The 14,695-nt window shown below is 39.2% G+C and overlaps 1 protein-coding gene and 1 long non-coding RNA gene across 9 annotated transcripts in view; one reads left to right on the forward strand and one right to left on the reverse strand.

The window, feature by feature from the left end:
- Positions 1-14,695, forward strand: part of LOC143897549 (uncharacterized) — a 141,617-nt gene that overhangs the window by 96,674 nt on the left and 30,248 nt on the right. Inside the window, exons 1-2 of one of the 8 annotated variants that reach the window (XM_077406345.1) lie at positions 13,563-13,687; positions 14,028-14,322. The exons of 6 other annotated variants lie outside the window; for them this stretch is intronic. In XM_077406345.1, coding sequence (XP_077262471.1) covers positions 14,278-14,322 — 45 coding nt within the window. In that variant the 5' untranslated portion in view covers positions 13,563-13,687; positions 14,028-14,277. Of the gene's footprint in view, positions 1-13,562; positions 13,688-13,860; positions 14,323-14,695 lie in introns of those variants that run through there. One more of the 8 variants, XM_077406344.1, reaches the window with a different exon arrangement.
- LOC143897552 (uncharacterized) overlaps positions 1-14,695 on the reverse strand; it is a 75,967-nt gene that overhangs the window by 7,984 nt on the left and 53,288 nt on the right. The window lies entirely within an intron of this gene.

Below are 14,695 nucleotides of genomic sequence, written 5' to 3' on the forward strand. Positions count from 1 at the left end.
TTCTGAAGACCGGCGAAAGCTGCAGGAGTCTGACGACGCGACGCCAGAACCATTTATTACGCGCGGAAATGATTATACGTGTCTACGATCCGGCAATTCCGAGGTACCAGTAGAATAATCGATTATAAATGTTTAACAACGCTACCTAATACGTGTCATATATTTACATTCTACAACGCATTGATAAATTTCTCACTTGCTCTACAAGGTCTGGGAAAATAGTTCTTATCAACTTTCTCAAAACTAACGAGTGTTATTTCTGAAGTATCTCCTTTCGCATATTAATAACTTTCGTATATGTCGCTTATCCCATACATAGAAATTACGTTACGTCGTTCGAGTGCGCCTGCTACGTGATACTGAAGTTCTTAGAAAGCTAATTAAGGGGGTGTATCTTGGCGAAACTTATGGCAGGTCTCAAAGGTCGAGCAACGTAAGACGGCGTATACTGCAATGTTAAAAGGAAACAAACTTTCTTTGAGGAGTTTTCGTCGTTACGATAACCGGGGAAATATTTTTAAAAAGAGAGAGAGGGAGAGTGAAGCTGACGATTATAAATGTAATTTCCGGCCATCAAAGTCAAACGCGCGGCACGTGAAACTTTACAAGTAAATCAAGCTGCATTTCTGAGAAACGTAAAAGATTTTTATAAGTTTTTTTTTTAAGATAGACGACAGTTGGCTAATTAATTAAGTCACGTAGAATTCATAAATGAGAAATAATTGTAATTCTGAGAACACGTTATGCGCGGAATAAAATTTAATGATAAAAAAAAGCAATTAGGAGAGCTGAAACGGCTACAAAAGGAAATATGATATTTAAATTAAGAAGTCGCGATATGAAATAAAGAGTTGGCAGAAAAGATATTCAACTCTCGCGTAAAGGTCTTTTATTTATTTTTTACTTCTTATTTAACGCGCCTTATGCGTTTGGTCTATTATTCGGCGAAGGTATATACATATATATAAGAGTGCCGACGCACGCTTATTTACATATACGTACAGTCGCTCTCTCGAGAGAGGTGCGTTCTGCAACTCTCGGACGGTGCATCATCGTCGAGGCAGGCGTTTTCTCGGGCCCAGGATGATTCAAGCGCGAAGTCCGCCATTGAGCGTCCAGACGCTGCATATCGTCGCGTGTGGACATTTACGCGGATTCGTGCCAAGATTTATCCGCGTTCGCGACGCTGCGCTGCGTCACCCTTTCTCCACGCGCACGCGGTCGTCGCTTTATTTCAAGACGTCGCTACGGAACATTAGAATAGAATGGAATAGAGATAGAGTCCGTATTAGAATAGAATAGTGTACCTGGAACGGCTGGAACCTTATTCATCTATATTGCGGCGATTTTTTTTTTATCGTGGAAATGTCAATTGCGCATCGGGATGCGTTCAATTTTAACGTTCAATTTTAACGAAGCTGAGTGATGACACAAACATTTATATCATAGCTGTAAGCATATTTTGCATTAAAATTTTTATGATTGTGACTTTGTAACTTTATTTATGTGTTTAATCATTTGTGTGACTTTTGTATAACTTTGTTTGTTTTTGTGTTTAATCATTGTTTCCGTGACTGTTATTTCTTTATCTTCTTGCTATAAAGTCCACAGGACAGATCGTCATATTTAATCCAGCAGCGTCGATTTATCTTGGATGACCCAGAATGAATGTCCTTCGTGTAGCGGTCTTATCTTCATTATTGCGTATGCCCGAGTTATGAGAGCCGTAAACAAGTATAGCATCCCATTCTTTTTATATCTTCTCGTAAAAACGCAATTTCTCTGTTTCTCTCTTTCTTTCTCTCTCTCTCTCTCTCTCTCTCTCTCTCTCTCTCTCTCTCTCTCTCTCTCTCTCTGTCCCTCGTCTTTTGCAAAAACGCAACGCGCCGCATGACGGATGCAGAGTTTCTTTGACGGTCAGGGCCGGTGGGTGGCGGCGAGGTGACCAACCTATGGTCGGCCTAGAATAGAAGCCGACTCTCCCGCCGGTCTCTCTCCTCTCCACGATCTATTTATAATCAGTGACTTTGATCTCTCTTTCTCTCGTTCTCCTCGCGAGTTCTCTCCTCGATCGACATGTAAGACTCGTAATTTTTGCCGTAATTGTACGCGAAACTGTGCAATTGCATCGCCCAGCCGGTTTAGCGTTGGATTCGATAGCACGGAGCGAGAATTATGTTGCGCCTTTTCTATACAATTCGCATTTACACTATTGAACGTGGCGCTCGCTAAATAAAAAGACGTGAATATGCATTTGAAATGCTTTCGCGATATTTAGGAAGAATGGCGCGTTTGTAATAACAGGAAAAAATATAGACGCACTGCGAATGAAAAAATAACAATCCCCGTTGCACCAAGAGTACGTTCTTTAATGAAATGGAAAACCATCTTCTCTCGATATTTTTGTAATCCATCCGCTCGTATTTTCGTGACGACTTGTAGGTTGAATTCTTTTTTTTTTTTCGTGTGACAAACGACACGTGACACACGCCCGTCGGTGAACCTAATTCGAGATCAGTCTGCCAATACTTTCGCTTCCGCTTTTGGTTCCGGCACCTGGTTTTTAAGGGATAAGTTCAATATGTCTCTCGTATATTCGGAACAAAGTATATATAATCTCCTTTTTCTATTTTTATGTATGTATGACCAACAACTGTACCGTTTCTCATGTATCATTATACATGGATACAAAAATTATTCAATGAAAGAAATCTAAAGCATGGCAAAAATTAATAAATTGTTTTTTCTCAATTTTCAAAAAGTAATAATAACTATGATTTTTATTACATCAATTCACAGTTATAATTATAATTATCTATATTTACAAATTTTGCCTCTTTTAGTCAAAGTGTCACATTAATTTGCCTATAAAATTTTATCTAAGTATTGGAATTAATTCACATGCAATAAAAATGAGCTTTCTTTATTTTTTCGAAAAACATTTTGCGATTATTGGAGCTGTGCGAGCATGTCGTAAGGTCCCTCTGCGCTTCCTGTCGTATTCCGACAAGTCCGATCTTTTGTAAGGCGACGCTATAGAGGAGTCGGCTATATTTAAACCAACGTCGGGCCACAGACCTATGATTGGGATGCGTGGATACGCGATGGGACGTGCCTGACGAACGGAAGTTCATTGCAAGCTGCAGCGAGGGGGACGGTAAGCTATTGCGTCGCGGAGGCGACAGGGATTCGTGGGTGACGCGACTCGAAGTGATTTACTTTTTCCGCGAATCTTCGATACAAGACCGTACCGTTATTTTTAACTCCATATTGCTCATAATCACAAATTAATTGGTAATTTTTACACTATAAAAATGAAGATAATGAGAACGGAACAGTCGTTCGAGATTACATTAGCGTTACGGAATCGCGACGTACATAAAATTTCAAATGCATAAAGTGGGACATTTCTCGGCGTCAATTTGGAATCTAGCAACGCCGATATAAAATTAACTCTCCGCCAGAAACGTGAGAAAGCGAGTTGGTTTTCTATTACGCACGCTTCCTCTGAAACACGCGATGTCAAATGACATTTCGTGAGTACGAAAACGAGTACGCGCGCGTCCATCGAGACCACCGCCGGCAAGCTGGAGGAGATCGTACGGGCGAAAAACGGTTTGCTGCTTGACGTTCGAGGCAATCACGAGTGAATTGGAGCATCTATGCGCGAGCGCGAGTCCGTCGCAAGCGAAATACCCACTTCCGCGAAACGAGTCAATTCTACGCCCTGCGCACGGATCCAATATCGTCCAATTGCCGAAGGCGGTCGCGAGAAGAGCTACGGGAAATTGCGAGAGACCGTTTGCGTCATTACGTATAGGTTCGCGCCTGTTGACCTTTCATGGAAACAATGTGGCTACATGGTGTACTGTCAGGCAAAATCAGATTTAAGTTTTAATTGGCAGAAGAAATCTCCTCTCGAGTGTTCATGATCGAGAATAGAGTATTTCTGTAGACGGCTTCGTTGGGAGCGACGCGACGTTCCGGCTGCTCCACCAGGATTTTAGGCGTTGAAATTAGAACTGTCCGACAACTAAAACACGGCTTTATCTTAGCGTGCCAGCGAAGCCGGCGTAAGTTCGACAAACTTACAGCCCTCGCTTGCGCGAGTCTATACGCTCGGTTTGTGCCGTTGATCCTGAATGCGACGGAGAGAATAACCGCGAGGGAAGCGGCGGGGGTCCCGGATATAATCAGTTTGACGTAGTTTATAAAATAATTAACGACTTCAATTACCGCGGTAATGGCACCTTTGTTGTGCCTGCGCGCGGGGGAGATGCGATTACGGAGATGCCCCCCTATTCCAACGGAGCGAAGAAGGGCCCTGTTTACGTAAATGTGCGCACCCACGGGGTACACCCACGTGCAACGTTATAGGCGTGGAGAGACGCGGGTTTAATTTCCAACGGATATACCCCGAAGCTACAGGCTTTATAACGGTATCCCTTATTATGAATTGCAAAACTTTCGACTCGCCCCGAGCGAGCTACTTAATTACCGGGTCACTGCTAATTAAACAACCGTCATAAATCCACCCTTCTAATGCTAACATCAACAGCATTAAATTTTTTGTCGTTATTACTCGACGTTACTCAGTTTTTATATTAGGGAGCAGAGGCTCAACGGTAATAAAAAAAAAAAAAAAAAAAAAAGAAAGAAAATCAATCCTCTGCGAAACAAATGCCCTAAAAAAAAAAGTGTTTTGCGTATGTAAAAATAGCAAAATATATATTTTTTGAAAGTATTGTCGATACTTCACGAAATGCATACAATTTAATATTACTATTTTGGACGCACATAAATTATTTGTGCGTGATACCAATATTGAATTTTGATGAACGACGACATTAATATTGATATCGAATACCAAATATTCTAATATACGATGACATTAAAACCGCGATGCGAAGAATTTGATATCATTATACAGGATACTTGTATATATTGTGAGATATCTTACACATACATTCATCGCAAATATCTACGCAGCTCGTTAGCTATAATTACGTCTTTATGAAATTAACTGTCTTTTGCCTTTCTACTTCTGCATCTTCCTGTTGATAACACGCAGGGCACTTTTCTCACCAATATCTCCACCTGTCTTCCCCAGCTGTGATACCATCCTTTTACATAAATATTAATATCGATTATCAGGGTGCGCTTTCGGACCTAGAGCGTAGACGCAATGACTCGCAGACATTTTTATCACAGCGGACTACGCTGCGTACTTAGATAACCGGCATCCTGTTTGCCCATTGTTACGCCGGAGCAGCCGTCGGCCATCGCTAGGCATAACGGCGCTTCTATCTTCCGACTGTATTTTCCGCTTTTTTATAGAAGGATCGGGGGAAGGCGCGCACGGACGCGAGTTGTCGGATAGCACTACGGTTTGCACTTTTTCTTTCGATGCGTCCGACGCCGACGGTTCGCGCATAGCCGCGCCGCACCGAGAAATGCAGCGGCTGCAAAGCGGCGACCAACGAAGCCAATCTTAACGCTCGGCTCGTTAAATCGTAGCGAAGGGACGTGGCGGTTTGCCGGTTCAAGGGACAACCGGGCCCTTTATCACGCCGTTCTATAACGAGACGATTCCGTCGACTTTTTATCGTGGTCGACTATCGTCGAAGCGGCGTAATGTCGCCGATCGCGTGAATTATTCTCTGGAAAAAATATCGTCTTGATATATCTTGTTTTAATTGCGATCAAATGGACGATTGGTAAAAATCAGGCGAAGAGATATCGCGGGAAATAGTTACAAAATTTAACAAGAATCTAACAGTATAAGTCTCGGTCTTTGAAGCAGAGACAATATTTTTGCGAACGATCGAAAGTGGTGTTAAAAATCATGCTAAGGACCCTCGAGATTCTGAAACATCTTTTACGATTTAATGATCGTTAAATTATTTCAATCGTTAGATGAAATTTGAATTTAAATAGATTAACTCAAAGATTTGAACGCTCGAGTAAGCAAACTGGATCAGATTAATAATTCGTGCGATTGAGTACAATCGTGAAAGGCGGATATATGATAGCGAACGGCATGATTAGTAAGTGCATTTATCTTCACATATCCCGCCGTTAGATATTTCAGCGGATTGGCAAAAAACAGCTTCTCGCATGGTTTTAATAACATAGCGGTATCATTGACTTCGCCGAGTTCTCCTCTTTTTCCCGTCATTTTTTTATATCTCTCTTCCCGACGTGGGTGGATTCGCGTGTCCATTAGCATTATTAAGGTTCCGTATCGGCCACGATTGCATCCGGTCAAGCTAAACTATACGCTTTGCTCGTTGAATGTAAATTTTTGTATCAAAACACAGCAAAAAGTCGACGATCTGAGCAGCAATATTCCTTGAATCCGGAAATCACGTAATTGAATACATATCTAAAAGTTTTAAAAGTAGACATAATTTTATTATATAAAAATAAATTAATTAATTGCCTCGTTGTCTAAATTAATCGGCTTCAGTAAGATTATCGCTTATTCAACATGGATTACTTAAATGATATAACTTAAACTTATTATGATAACTATATTTTATTAACATGCGCGCGAGTAGGAAATACGGTATTTTCTCATCGAAATAAAGTCACGGAAGCTCGAGAGCTCGCAAACTTCTATACACGACGTCGGATGTGAATCTTGCCGATATATTTTACAAACGCATAGGACGCGTTGATCGCCCGCTACTGGTACGACCGATGATAAATCCAGAAACCGGAGTTACCGGAACTGTACGTTCCGGTTCTTCAAACACCGTTTTATCAGAACGAATGCCCGACCCGGCGAGCGAACTCGACGGGCTGATCGGTCGCGGCGGTGAATCGAAGATGAAGCACGAATCAACGAATACGAGCTCGACCGAAACGCATGTTATCGCGAGTGATCGAACAATGCCATTTCAAGGAGGCACACGCCAGTCGAGAAATGCGTGTGCAAAGCATTCATCATAAAATATCTTTTCGCCGCTTTTTGCTACGCGAGATCTTAAATTGTGTATATATTACACTGCCCATGCACTTTCAAATTACAAATCGATGATTGTAAACATTTGTTATTTTGAAAGACAGTTTTATCAGCGATTAAAAGTAGTCAGCACAAGCAAAATAGATATAGAAATATAAATAGATGAAAGAAATTAGTCAACGCGCGATATTAAATTGCATGCCTGGTGTTTTATTGAACTTTACATGTTGAATTTTACGTTCGATAACCTTAAGATACAAACAAAGTATCTCTTTTACTTATCTACTGATTCCCTTAACGAATTAATTAATTGTCAGGTTATCGTGTATTATCAATTCTTACAAACTTTGAAAAATTTTTTAATTAAATGCGACGCACGTTGAGATTATTTTGAATTTTACGTCACAAAGTGCAATATTATAGTGTATCGTATCTTTTTATTTAGCTTCCTATTTAATAAACAGGCATGTTTAATTGGTACATAATTTTCACGATTATATAGGGGAGACCGGGGCTCGTTGGCACCGTTTTTACAATTTCGGCATTTGAGTTTTTATACAACTAATTATCATGATTAAACAGTACTAATATCATAGAGAGAACCTTTCTTTACATTTTCATGCTAGGAACGCTCCTGTATACCGTATAGTTTCTTTGTAATAAATGAAATATGAACATGCTGCATTGTGGCCAACTTTCCCCGATAGTAGGGTAAGTTGGCTATGCGACAAAAATCCACGTTAAATTAATGAATACGTAATAGAAACACAAAACGGGTAACACATACGTACTTCTTGATAAAGATTGTATCTTTTAAAGTTATTTTGTAATGATCGAATATCAAAACGTTGTTGCAGAAAAATAATTGTGAACTATTTTAGATGTATAGCTTTCTTCATCATAAAAATATTAATATAAATATATATTTAGCTTCTATCAGCATTGTATAGATAGTAAATCACGTGCTCAAACAGGTCTCACGCGCGCACGGCAACAAGTCAAGCTAAGCGTGTCTTGATATGAGCCAACATACCCCATCCCTACATACGTTTTATATATTTCATTCGTTTTATTTCAATAAATTACTATTGTTAGTCAAAATAACATGTCGTATAGTAACAGAAACTTTTCTTTTAACTAATGATACGTCGCACTTTGATTTACTTCTCAAGCTGAAGAACATTAATATACGATATTTTGAAACGCTCGAAAATTTGCTTGTCGCCTCTTGAATCAGACTTTTCTTTTTTTCTATTGTAATATTTGTCTGATTAAAATAAAACTTTGTGAAAAGTACCTATGTCATATAAGAAATATTTTGTGATAACTTTTCCATTGTTTTTTTCGCTATAAATACATAAACGGAACGCATTGCCAACTTGCCTTTTGTGCCAACGAGCCCCGGTCTCCCCTAATGGTAATAAATGATTATAATTCTTTATCTAGATAGAATCATTAAGCCGCATGCTAATGACATCCGATATTGCTAGCAAGCGCTTTTGTAAAATATGATCCACATAAGCCCGCCCTTTCGCTATTGATACACTTGATAGAGTACCCGCGATTGATGATACTGCGGGTACCCTCGTCGCGACAGATAACAGAAGACGACATCGAGTCAGCTCGATGAATATTAGGGTAGTACTTTTACCGGAACTGAAGATCCAATCTCATTCTTCAGAACCGGTCTCCCCATCACATAGAAAAAGGAAACGTTAGAAATAATGGATGAAAATAGAGAAATGTCGATAGAGTTGTTCTATAAAAAAATCATTATCGAGCACCATTAAAAGGAAGTCGTTATCAATAGTAGATTGTAAAGTAATCAGGAATAAAACTAAAAAAATGGCTCAATTAATTTAAAAGATAGAAATAAACTGTATCTTATAGCTATATTATCATTGTCAGCTTTTATTTATTAGTTCTTTTAATTTATACTTTTAATTTATAATTCTTTTTAACGTTATGGCATTAGCAACAGCAAAATGTATAACGCTATTTCAAATGCGCTTTTTAATAATCTCTATTTAATCGTGAAACTTATCGTTGCAAAGATGTTGGTCGGTGTGTCGACGTCCCATTTCTGAAACGAGATCTTTAATGAGCAAAGTAATGTAACGTAGCAAAGTAACATAGCTGTTGTCGGCACTGCGATGCGTACTGACGAAATAGTTAGCCGCTCATACGAATGCGGATGTTAACAAATTATTTTGATTGGGACTCGTCGGAATCTCTGCTGGTACCCACGTACAACTAAGGGAAGTGAACAGTACGGTTAAGTCTCGACCGGCATCGGGGCGACGGTTTTAGGGATTAGGTCGATCTAATTTGCCGCACAAACTAGCAGGATGTTTCTCGTTCCCTCGCAAGGATCGCACGGTGATAAGCGGCGAACTTGAAAGGAGCGCTTCTTCCGGACCGTAACTTCCCGTGAATTTGACGCTAGGGTGGTCGATTAGAATTATGCGATTAGGATCATCTAATTGCTGCTTAGCAATTCTGTAATTCACAGCCTGATAAACTGAAGGAATAAGAAAGCTATAAAAAAGTAAAATTATAATTTCGAAATATTTAATCTAAAAGATACTGTAAACAATAGTGAAATTAATCTGAAAGGCACTTGACTGGAAAGTGTAAATTTCGTCAATAAACGATACATTTTTAGTGATGATAGAATTTTTTAAAATCTTGTGACACTTTTCATCAATTGTACTAATTGAATTCGTCATTTGCTTAAGGGGATCCTGCAGCCGTATGATTTACCTACATTATCGTTTTTCGATGGATCTTTTAATTGGCTTTATAGAATTGCAAAAATCTTTTACAGAATTAAAGTACGCATAAAAATCTAGGGTAACAAACGCGATTTTATATCAAAAACACCAAACAATTAAAAATATTACTTATTTGGGCACATACGCATCTGTCACCTGACGACAATATTTGCTTAAAACAAAAATTCTGCAGTTTACACATACATAATGTTTATCTGCCCTTGGGAAAACTTGTAGGAATAATATCGTGCAAGTAGAAATAAGATTCAATGCGTACAAAAAAAGATCCATCGAACAATTATTTCAGTAATGCAAATACGGATGCAGAATGACAAGAAGTGCAGCAACAGTAGTTGTTGGATCTTGCGAGAGATGGCGAGCAATCGAAAAAAGAACAGATGTCATTTCATTAGACAGACAGATATAGGGAAAACAAAATTAGAAAGGTTGACATTATCGACATCGAGGAAGTTCGTCTATAATATCACTGCAGGATCCCCTTAAATCGTAGCATCGCGAATAATTTGGTTGCTTTTGTTATCATTTTTAATGAAAGAAATTTGTTTTCGCTCTTTAGCATGGAGGGGGGACGACCGGTTCTTTTCTTTCTTTCTTTTTTTCCACGTACAGATGACCTCGGAATTTCTTCCAATGCTTATTTCCCGCGGCGGCGGGCGTCTCGGAGAGAACGGCATCGCTATATGTTACGCGAGTATTGTTCGCGATGTCTGTCGAGATTTCACGCTCGTCCGCGCGGAGGACCACGCGCGCTGAAAAGCGCCGTGAGTAACATCTTATCATCGAGGAGGCGCGATGACATCGTCCGTGCATTGCACGTGCATGTCTCTAGTGCATCGCGCATTGTGCGAGAGACCAGTAAATAACGATCGGTTTTCTCCATCAATACACGCGTGTGTGTATGTGCATGCATATGTGTGCACACATCGTTGTACAGGACGATCCGTTTTCGCCGCGTTGGATTTCAATTCTGAACTTAATACTAATTTGAAGAAATCAATAAAGCCTCATTATGATGGATGAGCTAAAAGCAATGCGATGCGTGACTCGGGAACATGAAAAAAAAAATGTATTGTCTTTCTCTTCAATCATTTTTAAATTCTACGGTATATAGGAGATAGATTAATATTAGGGTTGCTCGCAAATTCGAACAAACGTAAACTGATTATTCAATCTCGAATCCATTATAAAAATTGTTGGATAAAAATTTACGCAAGTATAGCTTTGAGATGTCCTGTAGATCCGCGAACGCATCTTCGTACCGGATATGCAAACACGTGATGGGAGGTAGCACATAAGTGCGTCGTCGCGACGCATATTTATCCTTCAACGTGTCTCGTAGTCGGTCAACGACGTCCCTTGGACGTGGTGAATATTTCTCTGTCGAAGAACGACGTTCGACAAAATGATTTCCTGGATCGCGAGGTACACTCGAACCGTTTAACGCCGGCTTCTGTGCTAAAGTTATTGTATTATGTATTCAATATATGAATTGCTCTTAGACAGCGGTTAACAAATGTGATATGAGATTCAGTATTGCTTTTAAATCGGACTTTGCGCACATTTATGAGATTTTCGAAATATACATTTTAATTTTTAAAATAAAATATTGTTAAATGATAATATTTTAGGTATTCAATAGCGTACAAATTAAAAATGTTATTTCACGCCGTCGCAAGATATGAGATCCTTTTTATTCGATTCGAAGATAAAAAAAGAACCTTTTCATTTCCTATATTTAAAAGATATTTAAAGAAACGGTAAAATAAAGTTTCTCCTTGAATTATTTCGATTTCAATGCGGGAAAAATCAGAGCTACATTTAGCATTAAAGGCGCGAGGAAGATACATGCGGCCTCGGTTTCGAATCGAACTCGTTTTTCTCGTCGCTCGCAAAACGAAGAGTGTGAGAGTCCCGTAGGGAGCACCGCCGCGCCGGCCTCGGCAACGAGTCTATAATTACCCTTTCCCTTTGCATCCTCTGCTTCTGCCACGTTTCTGGGATTTCTAGACCAGAATACGCGCCACCGCGTTCTCAGCCACTTTGCGAAATTACGCGAAAAGTCGCGAACTTTGCAAGCTCCGCAAACTTTTCAACTAACAATAAGCAAATTTTAACTTCGTTCAAAGATTTAATAAACGTGAAGTTTAATAGCGATTTTATGTTGTGTTGATTTCGTCGAATTTGCCACGCGAGTTTAAGCGATTTGTTCTGTTAAATGTTCGCGAGACGAGCGGTGTTTTTCGGGGTGGAAGAATCGGATTGCACGTTGGCGATCAACGCGAGAGAGTTCGTACACCTCCATGAACGCATTTATCGAGTACATGTATATGCCTGCATGCATGCAGATGCGGTCTCCACAATGCGACCATTCTTTTAAAATCAAACCTTGCTGTATTGTTAGAGACAATTAAATTGTTTTATAATGCGGGAAAGCAAAAGAGAATAAAGCAAAAGTGTTTTCCAACATATAAAAAAAATTAAAATTATACATGCATAAGCATGCAACTCATAATTATGCAAATTATACAATAAAATCGGAAGTTCATCAATAATTGATCGATAGTAAAAACGTTGTTCTTTCATCAAAAAATTAATTAGGAAGTTGCAATTTATCGCGCAGTATAAAATTTAGAAAAATATACATTATGTAAAAGTATAGCGCATATTTTAATAATAAATATGTGTATGTGACGTGTTATCATATGTATTATTAATCGTATTAATTGGCAAAGCTGCATTTGATTGACTGTCGAATCGCCTCGTTCGACATGTCATCATCCCTCTCGATCCAAGCTCGGCGGGGATTAACTCGGAGTCCCATACCTTATTCTTGTAACGCGATTGCTGCAGGGGCTGCGAATGCACGCAATCGTGGTTGCAAACAAGACGACCGGCTTGTTCACCGACGCGCCAAGATAAAATAGCAGATAAAATACATTGGCTATGATACTAAAACATGTATTATTTAATAGATCAGAGGATTACAGCAATTTTTGAAGGGTGAGAAAATTGAATTCTTAATATATAATTTAAAAATTGTAAATTTAAAAGTCAATATTAATGGAGTTTTAAACATAAATTAACAGCTATAAAAAAACCTTTTTTTTTGCCCAATTGATTATACATATATTTAATCTAATAATAATATTCATGAATGAACGAAATTAATGAATTTATTTCAAGAATTTAATTCCTTTAGAATAATATGATTTAAATGACGAGAGCTTTTTATTTTCTTTTATTTAAGGTATAATATAAAATAAATCTAGAACTTGTGTGTCATTTAGAAATAACCTAAAATTAATAACAATATTGTTTTCATTATACTGATAGCTTGACAAAATCAAAGATTATTTAAAGCTCATATTATTCCACATTTTGTTTTTCGACAAACCGGAAGTAGCTTTACTCTCATCGAAAGTTTCATATCTCTATGAATTTTTGAAGAACTTTTGCAATTCAGAGCTCTCGGAAAGCTATCTCTCGAGTCGATTAAGAAAAAGTTCCACGATCTACGGCAAAGGGATCGCTGACCAAGGACACTTTAGTATCCTGACTAGAACGATAGGCGTTGCGTCCGGTGTTCCTGCGGGAACCGACGGAATCGATAGACGCGCAGGCGCTTCTGGTGCCAGGAATTGAGAGAACTAGAACGAGAACGAGAAAGAGAGAGAGAGAGAGAGAAAGAGAGGTCCTCGGCGCCGTCCTCTATGCGACGGAGGGAATTGGGAGGGCGAGTGGGATGTGGACCGACCGGCCTCCACGTTGAATCCCTCGCGGATCAGCATCCAGTGCTCGTATCACAACGACAGCCGCGATACCGCGTCCGTCCGCGCGTTCCCAACCGTCCGTTCCCCTCAATCTGTGCGTTGCGATCTAATTAATACTGCAGCAGCGACTATAGCTATAATAGCAACTGTAGACAGTATGGTTTAGATTGTAGCTCAAAGGCGATTTTTTTCACAAAACTTATATATTAATCGATCCCGCCGCGATTGCTTTTGGCTGCAAGAAAATTCTCTAACATAAAAAAGAAACAGAAGAAAGATATTTTTTACTATTTCAGACGTCTATATATTTATGTACCGGAAGAAGTCTGTTATGAAAAAATTCACGAAAGCGATGGAAAATTATGAGTGCCATTATTAATAGATTAAAAAATAATGAGGCACTTGAATCAGTTTTATTTTTTATTTTTTATTTTTTTTTATTTTTTATTGCAAACGGTGCGGTGTTAGCAACATCGTCTTCGATTTTTTTGGCAGTTTAGGTATAATAGCGCTGTTATCTTGTTGCCCTTGGAAACACATGCTAATTTCTTAGAGCGTTGAAAGAGGGTGACCGCAGGACGGTATATACGTTCGGGCGTTTCGATCCGTCCAGAATCGAAATATGTCGAGTGTTAATGAAGCCGTCCACGTGCGACATCCGGGTGTCGATGAAGTCGCGCGAGATGGGAGCCGAGTGATCTTCCGCGAAGTTTGAGGGAATCGTTGAGCTTCCGCCACCTGCCAAATGGACAGGCTATTTCGATGGAAGAGCCATAAGGCTCAGGAAGATGTGAGTACGCACCGAAATATGCGAACAACGTGCGTCCCACGGAATTTACACACTTGGCTATATGCAAACCGCTGTGCGGCAATAAAAGCTCCCGAAGGATCCTGGCTGAAGTTTCACTGAAGTTAAACGACGCCTCGTTCTGCTCACCTATTCCCGCTGAATAATTTTGCGATAAATTGAAATCGATGCTTAGAAAACGAAATATTTCAAGCATTCGAAAAATGTCTTAACCTTCCGTGTGATCCTCTTTCACGTTCTTCGTGGATTTTTCTATTATATATTCGACGAAATTCTTTAATTGCACACCTCGTTAAAACTTTTCTTATTTCTGACATTTACAACACTATAATAATACGTCAGATAATATTTTGTA

This window comes from Temnothorax americanus, unplaced genomic scaffold, assembly GCF_048541705.1.
Source record: "Temnothorax americanus isolate GAGA-0224 unplaced genomic scaffold, ASM4854170v1 Scaffold20, whole genome shotgun sequence".
NCBI classification, from domain to species: Eukaryota; Metazoa; Arthropoda; class Insecta; order Hymenoptera; family Formicidae; genus Temnothorax; species Temnothorax americanus.